Raw genomic sequence first — 15,688 nt, forward strand, 5'->3', positions numbered from 1 at the left:
TTAAAAAGGGTACCGATACTGGAACTCCCTTTTTAAAAAATATATTTAAAGCCATGCAACTTTAGGGAAGGATTTGAGCTTTCATGCATCATAAATGGATTAGCAGCGATCCCAAAAGGTTATTCTAAACAACAAACCTCCTCCAAAACCAATCTATCATCAGGAAATTGTTTGATTATTAGAGGTGATTTATAAGGTTTCAGGGAAGGAGTCGTGTAGATAACATGGGAAGGGAAAGGAGTGCAAAAAATGTAATTGGGCCCATTTTTGCAATCTGAGATAGAAAAAATATTTTTGTGCCAAGAAAAAAAATTAAAAATTTGCAGAAAACATTTCATATTTTATTTAATCCCTTTTAATATCAGTTTTATATTGTAACAGTCTCTACATATAATGCAGATTTTTATTTAAATTTCTGGAAATTAGGCTTGTATTTGTAAAAAAAAATTGTAAAGCAATCCTTAAGGAAACATGACAGTCACAGAGTGCGAGAGCGAGAGAGAGAGAGGGGAAAAGAGAGCGTGAGAGAGAGGAAGAGCACAAGAGAGAGTGCGAGAGAAAGCGAAAACAAAGCCGGCCTGGACCAAGAGACAATTTTAAGATAAAGGACATTTTACGGATACAAAAAGTAGGGCCTCAGTTGAACAAGTAGGTGGAAGGTGAAAACTATGCAATAGTTGGCGTGTGATGTGATATATTTATGGTTGTCACAACTATTAATGTGAATACTGCTATCAAGGAACTGAAGGAGAGCTTAGTGGAATTGGAGAATGGAGTAATGACCCATGGGGACTGGTGAGTGTGAAAGGTTCATAGAGGGTATGTGACTCAACAGGAGAAATAGTTGTGCATGGGGACCAGCTGGAGGTGATGTTTAAACAACTGGTTAACGAAACAATAGTAAAGGTACAAAGGGCAGAAAGAAAATTCGAACAACAAAAGAAATAATTATCAAATTGGTGTCAGTGGCTGGATGATGTATAAGGCATATTTAGGAAGAGGAAGGGGAAATTGAAAAAATGTCAGAGCAGTTTTAGTGGAACTAAGGAAAAAGCTGTGTTCCCAAAAAGGCAGACGAGCTACTGTGGATAGCGAGCAAACGGGGAAGGGGTATTGCAGAGCAATAGTAGTCCATGTGTAAATTAATGACAGAGGGAAGAAGCAGTCAGATATCCCAAATGTAAATGTGAGAACATTGCTGGAAAGTGAAAGAAGAGAGACTGGGCTCTCTGGGTTATTACAGGCGTTGCCTGTGATTTTCTGTTAAGCTGCTCACTTCGTGTGAGGCCCCGTCAGTGGCACAGGGCCTCAGAAAGTTCTGGCTAGGGCTCACAAATAGAAATATTGAAGCCAATGAATGGCTAGCAAGTTGGTGCTGGTCCAAGGTCTTGGACTTTTAGATAACTGAGATTGTTTCAGGGTAAATGGATTGGTATGCCAACCTGAAGCGATCAGAAAGATTAGCTGTTAGTATAGAAATAGGAACTGAGATTCATTTAAACTCTATATGGGGGTGGGGGACAGAAACTAAGACTTTAAACAAGAGCAAGAGCTTGGATGGTGGACAAGGAGAGGGGAAAGAATAACAAGGCAAAAAGGAAACTGAGACAAACTAAACAAGCACAAAGGGACCAGAAGGTGGAAATGAATTCAATACGTAGGTTGTTCCAAAAAGATAGAAAGGCCATCAAAGGAGGAGTAATTTTATATATGTTCAGAAGAATTTAGAAATTAAGGAAGGTGAACTGATATTGCAGACAAAAACATTAAATAAAGTAGTCTGGTTTCAGCTAACAAGTAGGTGGAGGACGGAATTATAATTACAGATCTTCTACAGTCCCGCTGGGCAGGATAAGGATGACAACATATTATATATGATGTGATATGAAGGATATGTAAATATAATAATGTAATATTGGGCAATTCAATCTACCCAATATAAACTGGGAACTCCTTAATGGAAATAGTGCAACAAAAGCAGAATTTTTGAATGAATTGCAGGATTGCTTTTTAACCTAATATGTCAAGGACCTAAGTAGAGATAATTCATATCTACATCTGGTTCTTACAAGTGATCTGGATGGCACCCATAATTGAGACGTAGTGGAACCTCCAGCAATGATCACAATATATTTAAGATTATTGGGCAATCTGCATCAGTAAGAACCAGGACAAAATCTACAACTTTAAGAATGGCAAACTTCAAAAGGAATGTGGGATAAATTAAAAATAATTAACTAGGAAATATTGTTGCAGGATATCTTAGTTCATTTAAAATTGATGATGTTGAGTATGTAAGTGAATACTCCAAACAAGCAAAATTTGATGAGTGGGACAACTAAAATGGGAATAAAATAAGATAAACTAAGATATACAAAGTCTACAGAGAAAAAAGGCTTTGCAGTGGTGTTGTGGTAACCTGGCAGATGCTGGCACCAATCTGTAGCAGACACAGCAGTCCTTACACTATAGCAGTAACAACTCCCAAGGAAAACTTGTTGTGGTATGGAAATGCAGGATGGATTCATTACTTACCTATGGCAAAGAAAGTGTCTCTGTCAATAGTAGCAGCTTCTTTACAATCAAACAATAATGATGCTGTTTCTTTGCGAGACAGAAGACTTGGATCATTCTGGGGGAGAGCCAAGCGTTTCAACTGATAGGCTAAAGAGGTCATTTTGCTTTCTCTAAAAAAAAAGAGAAAGGTAAAGGATGAATGCACAAAATTTTCAAGGTCAAGTTCTCATGATGGCAACTTAACGTTTAATAAAACAAACTCAAAAGCTGGCAAGAACTTTACTGAATAATGGCCCTTCAAATAACCCTTCTTTCATTGCATCACATAGTGTAAAATAATAGCTCTACTTTGAAGTACTTTCATCAGATTTAACTAGTTTTCTTGAAAAGATGTCTCTCTGCTCAACGCGTTTCCTGACTTTTTTCATAAAAAGTTCATATGGGTTTGAAGAATCAGCACAAACAAGTTATCCAGAACTAAATTGATAAAACCATCCCAAGGAAAGCTAAAGGCACAGAATGCTGTTACAGCCTCACCTACACTTCCTTTTGTTTATTATCCTCAATATTTTTGTAAATATTTACAATTATTGGTGAAATACAAAAATAAAATATATGTAAACATTTGTGATGCCTATATATTTTGATAGAAGCAAATTGCACGAAATACACAGCAGGTCTGTCAGCATCTGAAAACAAACACCAGTCACTGTTTGAATAGATAGTCAATGAATTTATTCTACATACATGTTTTCCAAGGACAATTTCTTGTTAAAAAGTATTTTTAGTTTTTTTTTTGTTTTGGTGTGCATCAATTCAGCATAGAACGTGATCTGGTCACACAGCTTCACCAAATACACATTGATCCTGCCTGCAACAAGGTGACTAGATAGATATGGATGAAGGCGTCTGTTAGGCCCATCCAAGCTGATCAGTCCAGAAAGAACCTACAGTACCCCTTTCAAAACATCCAGCTTTGTGCTGCAAAAAAAACACAAATAAATACTAGCCAGGGTATTTGTTTTACCTGTTTCCCACTACACCTCCATCCCTCACCTGGATGCTCTCTGGGCCTTCTGCTTCTTCCTTGAACTGTGGTTTCAATAGTCACCATCTACCATCACCCTCCTCCACCTGGTAGAACTTGTTCTCCCATTCAAAAACTTTTTTTTAACTCCACTCACTTGCTACTAGTAAAAAGTTTTGTTATAGGTCGCAGACTTTTTGTAAGATATGTGGATTTTTTTCCCAAATACTACTCAGGTCCTCACTGACCACTACTCCATGCCACTGACGAACATGTTGGTAAAGCTTCCTGCTTTTGGTCTAATCTTGAAAATGAACTTTGCCTTCAATTTCCACCCAACATAAGAAATAGGAGCAGGAGTAGGTCATATGGCCTGCTCCACCATTCAATATGATCGTGGCTGATCTTCGACCTCAACTCCACTTTCCCGCCTGATCCCTATAATCACTTGATTCCCCTAGAGTCCAAAAATCTATCGACCTCAGCCTTGAATATACTCAACGACTCAGCATCCACAGCCCTCTGGGCTAGATAATTCCAAAGATTCGCAACCCTGAGTGAAGAAATTCCTCATCTCAGTCCTAAATGGCCAACCCCTTATCCTGCGACTATGCCTCCTAGTCTTGACTCTCCAGCCAGAGGAAACAGCCTCTCAGCATTGACCCTGTCAAGCCTCCTCAGAATCTTGTATGTTTCAACCCTGATCTTCTATTGGTCTGATCATTCCCTTCCCTATCTGGACTGCTCCATCTCCATCCCTGGCGATGAGCTTTCCATGGGCATTCGTTACACTATGCAGACTCCAGCAATTACCTGGGGTATGTATCTTCCCATCTCGCTTCTAGTAAAGACTCTATCCCTTCTTCCCACTTTCTCAGTCTACCATTTATGCTCCAGTAACTCCACTTTGGACACCAGATGTCCTTTTTTTCCCAACATAAGTAGTTGACAGGACCCTTGACCATGTTTGCCCTATTTCTCGGGGCTTGCTCTTACCCCTTGCCCTTATAACAGGCGCCCCCTTGTCCTCAATCCACCGGCCTCCATCTTCACTTGATCTTCTTGCCATTTGCATCATCCACCAAGCACACCATTCTACCTCTCTGTCCACTTTCTAGAAGGACTATTCCTTCAGACACCGAGACGTCAAGCTACTCTTTCCTGGCACCTTCATGTACAACCACAGCAGATGCAACACTTGTCCATTTACCTCCTTTTCCACACCGTTGTCCAGAGCTTCAAACACTCATTCCATATACTTACTGCAACTACGTAAACTACACTCACTTTTACCATGCAGTTTCCTCAACATGGAAACTAAACGCGGATTAGTGGCTACTTTGCCAAGTACTTCCATTCTGTCTTCAAGTATAGTCTGATGTCCCAGTGAATTGGCACTTCAACTTCACCTCCTATTCCCAATTTGCCATTTCTGTCTTTGGCCTCCTGCAATGTTCCAACCAAGTTCAATACCTGGATCGTATTTTTCTTCTTGACACTGCAGCCTTTTGATGGAAACAATGACTTTATTGACTTCAGATTTAAGCTATTTCTCCTCATTTTCCATACAGGTGCATAGCTACCTGATGAAGAGTATACATCTGAAATGTTGGTCATTACAAATGCTGACTGACCTGTGCATTTTCACGATTTTTTTTGTTTATTTCAGATTTCAAGCAGTTTTATTTTTACTCTGGCTAAAACATCACCCCTCCACTTAAAACGGCGATAGAACATAGCCGCAAACTCTCGACTCTCGCACTCTTGTGCCACGAAAGGGCTGTGACCTTTTGCCAAGTTCAAACTTTGACTCTGCAGGAACGGTAATACCATATTTACTTCAAGTATGCAACTAAGGTGGCATTAAAAGCAATACAGGCATCACATTTTAAAACTGCCCCTGGTGATCGCAGGCCATGCCATCCCAGAATGTCGTTAGCCTAGTTAGCAGCTAGATGTAAAGTGAGTACCAGAATCACAGACATGCAATACCACAGAAAGTTTTAAATTTTTGACATTTTCTTAGACAGCACAGTTCAAAACCAGACAGGTGGAAGGAACCCTGAGATGTAGTGTGCTCAGACCGATTAAACTCTTACTCACTTGGAGGGAGACTCACTATTTTGATTCATCTCTCTTTAAAGAAAACAAAAACACGGCTCCCCATGTCTGAGGGGTGTCGATCTCAATCCTTTAGATCATATAAACTTCACTCTTAACATCTCCTCAGTGCTGACAGCCAGAATATGATGAGACCACTGTGTGTTTTTAAAAAGTCACTTTTATTAGCACCCAAGTGCTTTTTTAAAAAACCTGCTAAAGACCAACTGAGAAACTATTAAAGTTATTGGTTAAATAATAAAACCATGGTATCTGACTACCTGCAGATAACTGGTCCATCCAAACACTCAAAACAGCAGCAAAGTTACCTGTTCAGCTCAATAAAACCTGAAAGATTAAACACATTCTGTCACGGGGACAAATACATTTTAAGTGTGAGTTAATGTTCCCGAGCCGCTCCCTCGGGGATTTATTAAACTCACCTTTTTTGTTACAAGCCAGCTCCTCTTTTACGTTTTACTCTCACACTCTCCCCACATGGCAACCAACACCTCACCCCTGAACCGGAACCCGCGCTCTGCTTCCGCCAGCCTGCCGCTCAACAGCGACCCCTGCGGCTGGGAGGAGGATTGGTTGCTGCCGCTCAACGGCGACCCCTGCGGCTGGGAGGAGGATTGGTTGCTGCCGCTCAACGGCGACCCCTGCGGCTGGGAGGAGGATTGGTTGCTGCCGCTCAACGGCGACCCCTGCGGCTGGGAGGAGGATTGGTTGCTGCCGCTCAACGACGGCGACCCCTGTGGCTGGGAGGAGGAGTGGCACTGCCGGAGCCCGTGCTGACATTGTGACAAAGTTGCCGTTTCTCTTTCCTTTTGTTACCATGTTCATCGAATCATAGAATGGTTGCAGCACAGAAGGAGGCCATTCAGCCCATCGAGCCCGTTCTTGCTCTTTGTACGAGTAATCCAGTTGGTCCCATTCCTCTGCGCTTTCCCTTAGCCCTGCAATTTTTTCCCAATGAAGTATTTATCCGATTCCTTTTTGAAAGCCACGATTGAATCTGCTTCCACCACCCTTTCAGGCTTTTTTTTCTTTTTTTCTGCAAATATAATTGAAAAAACAACTTAGCGGTTGGATTGCGCTGAAAACATGTTTTGGCTTATTATTTTCTCTTGTGTGGGAATGTTTGATTGAGACAAAATTAGAGGGTAAAGTTTTGTCAACTAACTTCTGAGAATCAAGAAGTGTTTATCCACTTTGCCCAAATACCTCACAGAGATTCATCACTGCGCTTTTGAGGGTGTTTTATTGCTGAAAATGTCCAAAATTTCAGCACGTGCTGTTTCCTTATCATTGTAATGTTTTTTTTGGGGGGGCAGAGGGTGGTGAGGTTTGTTACTCATTGAATAAACTTTGGAATATATTAGTTTTGTACAGGAGAGCACCTGAGTTACACACAGCTCTCCCAAATGTCTTTTTTTTTAGTGATCTGGAAAAACTCTGATTTTTTAAGAGTCTCCTAACTGAGCTTCTAGGAAATCTGCGCTGTCGCGGTGTAAGGATCCTGTCAGTCCCAGTAACTGGCTGGGGCTGCAGGCAGCATTGATTAGTCCAGGCAGGCTGAGATCTCAGCCTAACGTATTCCGTTTCTGTACGACTGGTCTGTACAGATTTTCCCGATCATCGACGAAGATTTTTCCCTCCCAGATGCACTTTGGCATATTTAATTGATACAATTACTGCATCCATCTCTTTCAAGTTTGTTTTGTACACGTTTAAAAGTCGGAACAGGACACTTTTAATTTCACGCAGTATTACTTCAAACTGTTAGTAAATGAAGAAATGACTGGAAAAAGGATCGCATTTTAATAATGAAAACTAAAAACCAAGCCCCACTAAATTGAAGCACCACCACGGCCCGGCACAGTGCACTGAGCCACTGGATAAGGAATCAAAAACAAAATACTGCGGATACTGGAACTCGACTTCTCTATCTTCATTACTGGGGATAGGCTGCCAACCAATACCTATTATAAGCCCACCGAATCCCACAGCTTCCTTGATTTTTTTTTATTCGTTCATGGGATGTGGGCATCACTGGTGAGGCCAGCATTTATTGCCCATCCCTAATTGCCCTTGAGAAGGTGGTGGAGAACTGCCTTCTTGAACCGCTGCAGTCCGTGTGGTGAAGGTTCTCCCACGGTGCTGTTAGGAAGGGAGTTCCAGGATTTTGACCCAGCGACGATAAAGGAACGACGATATATTTCCAAGTCGGGATGGTATGTGACTTGGAGGGGAATGTGCAGGTGGCATTGTTCCCAAGTGCCTGCTGCCCTTGTCCTTCTAGGTGGTAGAGGTCGCGGGTTTGGGAGGTGCTGTCGAAGAAGCCTTGGCGAGTTGCTGCAGTGCATCCTGTGGATGGTGCACACTGCAGCCACAGTGCGCCGGTGGTGAAGGGAGTGAATGTTTAGGGCGGTGGATGGGGTGTCAATCAAGTGGGCTGCTTTGTCCTGGATGATGTCGAGCTTCTTGAGTGTTGTTGGAGCTGCACTCATCCAGGCAAGTGGAGAGTATTCCATCACACTCCTGACTTGTGATTTGTAGATGGTGGACACTTCCTGCCACCCAACTACCTGTAAGGACTCTATTCCTTTCTCCCGATTTCTCCGTCGCTGTCACATCAGTTCTGACGATGCCACCTTCCACACCAGTGCTTCCGATGTCTTTCTTTATCCTCAACCGAAGATTCCCCTCCACTATAGTTGATAGGGCCCTCGACAGTGTCCGTCCCATTTCCCACACTTCTGTCCTCAACCCTTCCCCTCCCTCCCAGAACCACGATACGGTCCCCCTTGTCCTCACCTTCCACCCCAACAGCCTCCACATTCAATGGATCATCCTCCGCCATTTCCGCCACCTCCAATGCGATGCCACCACCAAACACATGTTCCCCTTCCCTTTCACCATTCTGAAGGGAGTGTTCCCTCCGCGACACCCTGGTCCACTCTTCCATCACGCCCAACACCCGCTCTCCTCCCCACGGCGAGCGCAGGAGATGCAAAACCTCCCCTTCCACCTCCCACCTTCCCATCATCCAGGGCTCCAAACACTCCTTCCAGGTGAAACAGCGATTTATTTGTACTTCTTTTAATTTAGTATACTGTATTCGCGGCTCACGATGCGGATTCCTCTACATTGGGGTGACCAAATGCAGACTGGGTGATTGATTTGCTGAACACCTCCGCTCTGTCTGCAAGCGTGATCCTGACCTTCTGGTCGTTTGCCATTTTAATTCTCCGTCCCACTCCCACTCTGACCTATCTGACCTCGGCCTCCTACTCTGTTCCAATGAAGCTCAATGGAAGCTCAAGGAACAGCATCTCATCTTTCAATTAGGCACTTTGCAACCTTTCAGACTCAACATTGATTTCAATAACTTCAGATCATAACCACTGCTCCCATTGTTTTGGACAGCAGGTGCTGGTAATGGTTCTGCTGTTGCCATTTACAGCTCCTCTAGACCAATCTTTTTGTTTCTTAACCTGTCCCATTACCACCCTCCTTGCCTCGCACCATCGTCCCTTTTGTCATTTAATCATTCCTGCCCTCCACCCTATAACAGACCTTCCCATTTGTTCTTTTCTCCCCTCCCCTTCTTCTCCCCCCACCCCCCCCCCCACAATCTTGGCCTGGTTCTATACTTGCCTATAAGCTGTTAAATTTTCAACTTCTTCCAGTTCTGACAAAAAATCACCGACTTTAAACGTTAATTCTGTTTCTTTCTCCACAGATGCTATCTGACTTGCTGAATATTTCCAGCATTCTCTGTTTTTATCACTAGATAAGGCGCACTAGCCAGAGAAGGAAAAGGGCTATCCGTAATGTAAGGTGGCGTAAAGAAGATCAGTATGCAACACATCGGAGGTAAAATTTAACTTTGGCAGGGGCATAAAATGGGTGGTAGATGATTGGCCATCCGTTGTACATCCTGCGGGAAGAAAAATTGGGCAGAATGTATTATATTGGATGGCCAATCCGCTCCCGCCTTTTTACGCCTCTGCCGAAGTTGAAATTTACCCCCATTGGGTCTACCATCCCAACCATAACTGCCTGGAATGACTGAACAGCAATTTTAGCCAGTTTGCTGTTCACAGATGTAACAAGGAGATAACAGATGAATTATTTGGCAGAGCCAACAACTTCATCATTCACCACTGATTAGCAACTGCAGGATGATAGGGCAACACAGTTCTATCTTCTTGCTTTTCAAGAGAGAAGAATGTAATTGAACCCTAAGTTGGTATTAGAGCTCCTGTGCACAACCCTGTGCCTTGTATGAACTATGTGGGATTTTATTCTATTAATGCGCAGCTGGTATGCAACCACTAGTGCAGAATAATGCAGATGAATGCCTGCTTTGTATGAACTCTCATGATGCCTCCATTTTAAGGCAGTCTTCTGTACTACCATTATTTGAAAGGAAAAGAAGAATGGAAAGAACATTCCTGAGTGACCAAGGCAATGGCTCATGATACATTTGAGCCAATTATGGACAAAAGCAGAGGACAGGTACGTTGAGGCTCGTACTACAACCAGAATTATATTTGAACATGCCATTGTCATCTTCAATCTGTGCTTCAGATGCCTCAAATGATCAGAAGGCACCTTACAGTACAAACCTTGAAGGTCTGAGAAATAATTGTTATCTGCTGCATGCTCCACAATGTCACCCTGCAAAGAGACTTTACAATGGAGGCACAGGAACAGGATGGTAAAACCATGGGGGGGAGGGCAAAAGTGGATACCATAAATTAGCTGCCAAAACATCAATGCAGTAAGAAAGAATGGTGCCCATGCACTAATTCAAGATGTCTTCCAATGAGTGCCAAACATGTTGGATTTTTAAAATCTGTAATCCACAACATGTAATCCAAATCAACTGGATGATATACAGCACAATGCTGAAATTAAGCACAGTGCATTTATTTAATCCATTGTGGAGCGTGCAAATGTCATTGTGACCATTTTTGTCTGATTACACGTCTGTGAAGTGCCTTGGGACATTTTTCTATGTTAAAGGCGCTATATAAATAGAAGTTGTTGTTCTTGTTGTTGTTGACTTGCGATGGTGTATTTTGTTGTGGTTGGTTTGAGATGTGTGACGCTTAATTTCTTACTTCTCCAAAAGGAATCCATTTGGGAAGGAATACGCCTGCTAGCTCACTGCCAGCCTGCTGAATTTCTGGTTAGCCTAGTAGTGACCCTGTATCTGACTCAATCAGATCCAATGCTGCTGTGTCTTCCTGGTCCAGTCTGCTTTCTGGCACATGTACAACCACTTTGATAGGGGAGCTCGATGGTCAGGAAAATTGGGCGAGGTGTATAATGGGCAGCCGATCCTCCACCGCCCATTTTACGCTCCCGTCGAAAGTTGAAAGTTCTGCCCAATTATTCATTTCAAAAATCATTATCACGCAGAAAACAAAGGAATGCTGAAGATTTCACAAAACATCTCAATGATTTGAAAATAGCTGCAAGAAAGCTAGCCCATGGCAATGATTATAGATATAAGAGGAAAGGAGGAGCAGCAGGCTTCCTAAAAATTCATACCAGCTACAAAAAAGGTGGGGATCCTGTTACAAAAGAACATGTCCAGCCCGTCTTCAGAATAATACATTTTATGGTGAATGTATTTGTATGTTGCATATTAATTAATTATAGAAAATTAAATTTGTTACAAAATATTACACAATGAACGATCACAAATAAAATTAAGAACTACAAACTGATTAAATTCTCTTGTCATCTGTACTTTGGATAAATTAATGTTCAGTAATGTTTGATAGTTGGGCCCCATCATCGCTGCAAATGATGGGAATTTAGTAGTAGTAGTAATGTTTGATAGTACTTAACACAGCAATGAGTCATTTGACATACTGCCTTATGGTGAAGTGTATTAATTACCAGAGACATTCAGGGACCAAAATAATTTGTTCACAATTCCTTCTACCTACACAGAACAATCACTGCAATCAGACAACACTTCAGACGGTGTAAAACAGAACACCCATTGTTGTGTCTGAGGAGAAGGAAGAGGAAAAAGGGGAATGGGGAGGGGAGACATTACTGACAGGTTGAGTAGGCAGCTATGGAACCAACAAGAGAAGAATGCCAACTGCTTGGCCCTGCATTCCCTCTAATCTCCGAATCACCACAGTGTATTATTGGCCCGAATGTATTTATTTTGATAATGTACATGATGCTCAAATTATTTGAATTGTTTTTAAACTGTTTATTCTGTGATTTACTTGGGCTTTCTCAAGTGCACCTTGTTCCATGTTTTTTTCACTGCCTGTCCAATGATGGTTATTTCTTTCAGGAATTTATTTGTCTTGCAACCACTTAGTTCAGTAAGTTTCTGCTATCAGTCATTCCCTTGTGTGTCAAATGCTCACTATTAATCACATTCTCAGCTTGTGGTTTCTTGCCAGTTGCTGTATATTTGTCCTGTTTTATTTTACTACTCAGGTCTTGCAGTTTCTTGCTCAAGTTGGCTAGTTTGAATCCAACAGTGAATGGCCATCAATAAAAAAGTGGGGAAAAGACATCAATTATTGTTGTACTGGCAGCACAAAACACAGGACAAATGTGGTTAATGTGAAACTCGTAGCAAAGAACCAGTAGAATGAAAGCAATCAATATGTCACACATCTTAAGAAAGCAGGAGCAACCAGGTAGCTAATTCACCATGAGGCGAGAAACTGTAGAACAGACTAGGATCAGTTGTGTAAAACTAAAGGGACAAGTTGGCAACATGATGCTGTGTCATTTGGAGTTCCTATGCACTGTGATACCAAGTGGTAAGATGTGGGACTGTGCTCTTAATTTCCTACATGTTGAGCTCCTGATTTCATCCTTACCATCGTGCAGAGATGCTAAGTGCTATGCCACCTTGAAGGGAGAGAATGTCAGAAGCCAGTAGCCCTTGGCTGCTGTTGTGAAATTCTCAGGGCTATTTATCGAATGGCATTGACAAAGATGTAGGTTTAGGTCTCCTTCCCCCTCCTCATCCAGAAATGGTGCAAGATATATGAAGACAATAAAGATGAAGGGAACGAAACTGTGATAAAATAGTAATCAGAATATTTGAAAGAAAAAGCAGAATAAAGATGATACTGGGGATGAGAAACCAGATCGAGCACAAAACTGATGGAAGAAAATGAGGTATCAATCATCAACATGGAACTGCTAGTGGGAGACTATGGGAAAGAGTGATCAGTGTGGGATTACTTGTGATAAACTGAGAGAAGCATATAAAAGTGCAGGATGAGAGCATTGGGTAAAGTCCACTATAAAGAACACTGCGAGCACTCAAAGTCTGTTCCATTAGCCCACCATCGGCGGCTGTGCCTTCAGGTATCTCGGCACTAGTCTCTGGAATTCCCTTCCTCTCTGTCTCTCCAGCTCACTCTCCTCCTATAAAACCGTCCTTAAAACCTATCGCTTTGATCAAGCTTTTAGTCACCAGTCCTAATATCTTCTTATTTGCCTTGATGTCGATTTTCGTCTGATTACTCTTCTGCGCAGCGCCTTGGGACATTTTTCTATGTTAAAGGTGCTATATTAATGCAAGTTGTTGTTATTTTCCCTGTCAGTCAGGTGAGGTGGTCCGAGGGGAAGAGGGGACAGGAAGGATGGGAATTGATCCTTGGCATATTGATGAAGTGTTTTGAATTCCTGGCATTTTAATCGTGAGAACACATCTTTTTTCTAGCAGTCTAGTGACAAAAGTGTGCGGTGGTTTTGCTGGGCTGATTATTTTTTGTACTTTAAATGTGGCACTAATATTAAGGCCTAAGAGATAAGTTACGGGATGGTTATATGCAGTGTAAACCTGAGTTTCCTGTAGTAAAACAAAACACCCGTACACTAATCTCAGAAGAACGGCCTTCCCTGTAGCAGTATGATTTCCCATTCCCAAACTACTTACACCTATAGCAGAGAGCTAAGGATTAGTTGTCTTAGACGTCAGGGGAGGAGTGGACAAATTGTTCTGTGGAACACTTGCACATCAACTGACTGGACTGGATTTTCTGTTTCAGAAATATGCAAGTTTTATTATTTTCATAGCTGAATCATCAAGAAACACAAATTATTCTCGGGGTTCTGGGCTCTATTCTAACCCAGACAAAGAACCTGGATGTTTACTCTCATGGCTGCGATTAAACTGCCTACATTCCAACACAGTTACCCATAGATATGAATCCACAGTATATAACTGTCCTATAATGCAATAGAATTAATAGTGTTACTCATAAAGACTATAGCGGTAAGTAGTTTGGGAATGGGAAATCATACTGCTGCAGGGAAGGACGTTCTTTTGAGATTAATGTACGGGTGTTTTGTTTAACTACTACAGGAAACTCAGGTTTACACTGCATATAACCATCCCGTAACTTATCTCTTAGGCCTTAATATTAGTGCCACATTTAAAGTACAAAAAATATTCCATTGCCCAGTACTATCATCCCTCATTTCGATTACCGTGAATACAGAAACAGATGGGAGGCTCAGCATGTGGGAAAATGGACACAAACTAGCATCTTATCAAAAGACTTCCTATTGTTTTATTACATTTTTTAAAAATCATGATTGGGTAACAGAAAATTTCCATCTAGCTCCAAACCATTTAATAATTAATTGTAAAGTTAAATATTGAAAAGGATGACGTATGGTGGTGTGCTACCCAGGTGTCTTGCCCCAGGCAATAATCAGTAAATATGTTCATGGAAAAGCTCTTATTATTTAAATATTAAAATAAACATAAATTTAAATAAAAGTCTCCATTTTCAGTAGGAAAAGTTTTAAAACTGTCCCAAAGTATACTATTATGGAAATTGATGTACCTGCGATTGGCTGCTACAATGTTTGTTACATTCAAATTATACCATAATGAAATATATATATATTATATATATTGTTGGCATGTGAGAAATATATTCCTGATGACAATGTCAATTTAATTATATATATATATATATATATATTATATTTATGTCCCTTCACGCTCACGTTTTATAAAAAGTTACCAGCAGATCTCTTGAGTTTGCTCATGGGTAGTCTGGGATCTGGAGCACAGTTGGAAGGGTAGAAATTCCGATCAGCAAAGTTAACATATGAACTTAATGCATTTATACTGCATTCCTAGTGCACTATTTTTATGCAGACTATCCATTAATTCCTACCCGTTGATGTTTAACTGCCACCACAGGCCACTGATAAAAGAGTCAGATCTGGGCAATTGTAACTATTTATAAACTGATGAAGCCAATCGGAGGGGCAATTGTAACTGCTTGTAAATTTCGGGCTCCAAGTCGATAGCTAGCTGGCTTTCTTTCTTTAAATTGTTTTGCACCTTGATAAAGTCTACCATCTGATGTGTGTTTCTGGTGTGCAACAAACATGTGTTAGAACGAAAGGGCAGTTTATCCTACCTGGTGGAAGGCCAGCATAAGTTCAGCTGGATAGGACTTCTGCCACTCCAATGGCCCACCTTAGACTCCAGCTGAGTTCCAAGGGTCAGGATCACTTAAATATTTTAGATGGGCTCCCAGTGAGATTCTCACTTCTGTCAGGGAGCCCAACCCGAGAAAGAGCAGGGTATGAAATTGCTGTGTCAGGTCTTGTGTTACCAGTTTGGTTGTCTCTGGGACATCAAAAATTACACGGCTCTGGGAGTGTAATTGACTGATTGCACTCCCTTGGGAGCTTTAAAATTTAAATACCCTAACCCATGTAATAGCAACGCAGTGCACCAAGAATGCATGGCATTATTAGTGCCCAGTGTTGCCAAGCACAAATTACAGGAAATACTTTGTATGACTTATTCCCATCATTTGTGCTTATTTAAAATCCCAGAAGTGGGTTGGGTGGCGGGGAACTGTTAGAACAGCTTACACCTGATTTTCCTTCCCCCCTTGCCCAGTCAACGCTGGTTTACTGGAGCAATTGATGAAAAAGTCTGGCCATAGACAGAGCAATGAAGAGAACAAAATTACACATACACCTATGTTTTCTAGCTGTATG

The 15,688-nt window shown here is 41.5% G+C and overlaps 1 protein-coding gene across 2 annotated transcripts in view; it reads right to left on the minus strand.

The window, feature by feature from the left end:
* The window catches only part of heatr1 (HEAT repeat containing 1), a 72,723-nt gene extending 66,548 nt beyond the window's left edge, over positions 1 to 6,175 (minus strand). For both annotated transcript variants that reach the window (XM_067988720.1, XM_067988719.1), the window contains exons 1-2: positions 6,088 to 6,175; positions 2,536 to 2,687 (exon numbers count right to left, since the gene is read on the minus strand). In XM_067988720.1, coding sequence (XP_067844821.1) covers positions 2,536 to 2,677 — 142 coding nt within the window. In that variant the 5' untranslated portion in view covers positions 2,678 to 2,687; positions 6,088 to 6,175. The remainder of the gene's footprint in view (positions 1 to 2,535; positions 2,688 to 6,087) is intronic.
* Between the last annotated feature and the right edge of the window lie 9,513 nt (positions 6,176 to 15,688).

Source organism: Heptranchias perlo, chromosome 8 (genome assembly GCF_035084215.1).
Source record: "Heptranchias perlo isolate sHepPer1 chromosome 8, sHepPer1.hap1, whole genome shotgun sequence".
Lineage (NCBI taxonomy): Eukaryota > Metazoa > Chordata > Chondrichthyes > Hexanchiformes > Hexanchidae > Heptranchias > Heptranchias perlo.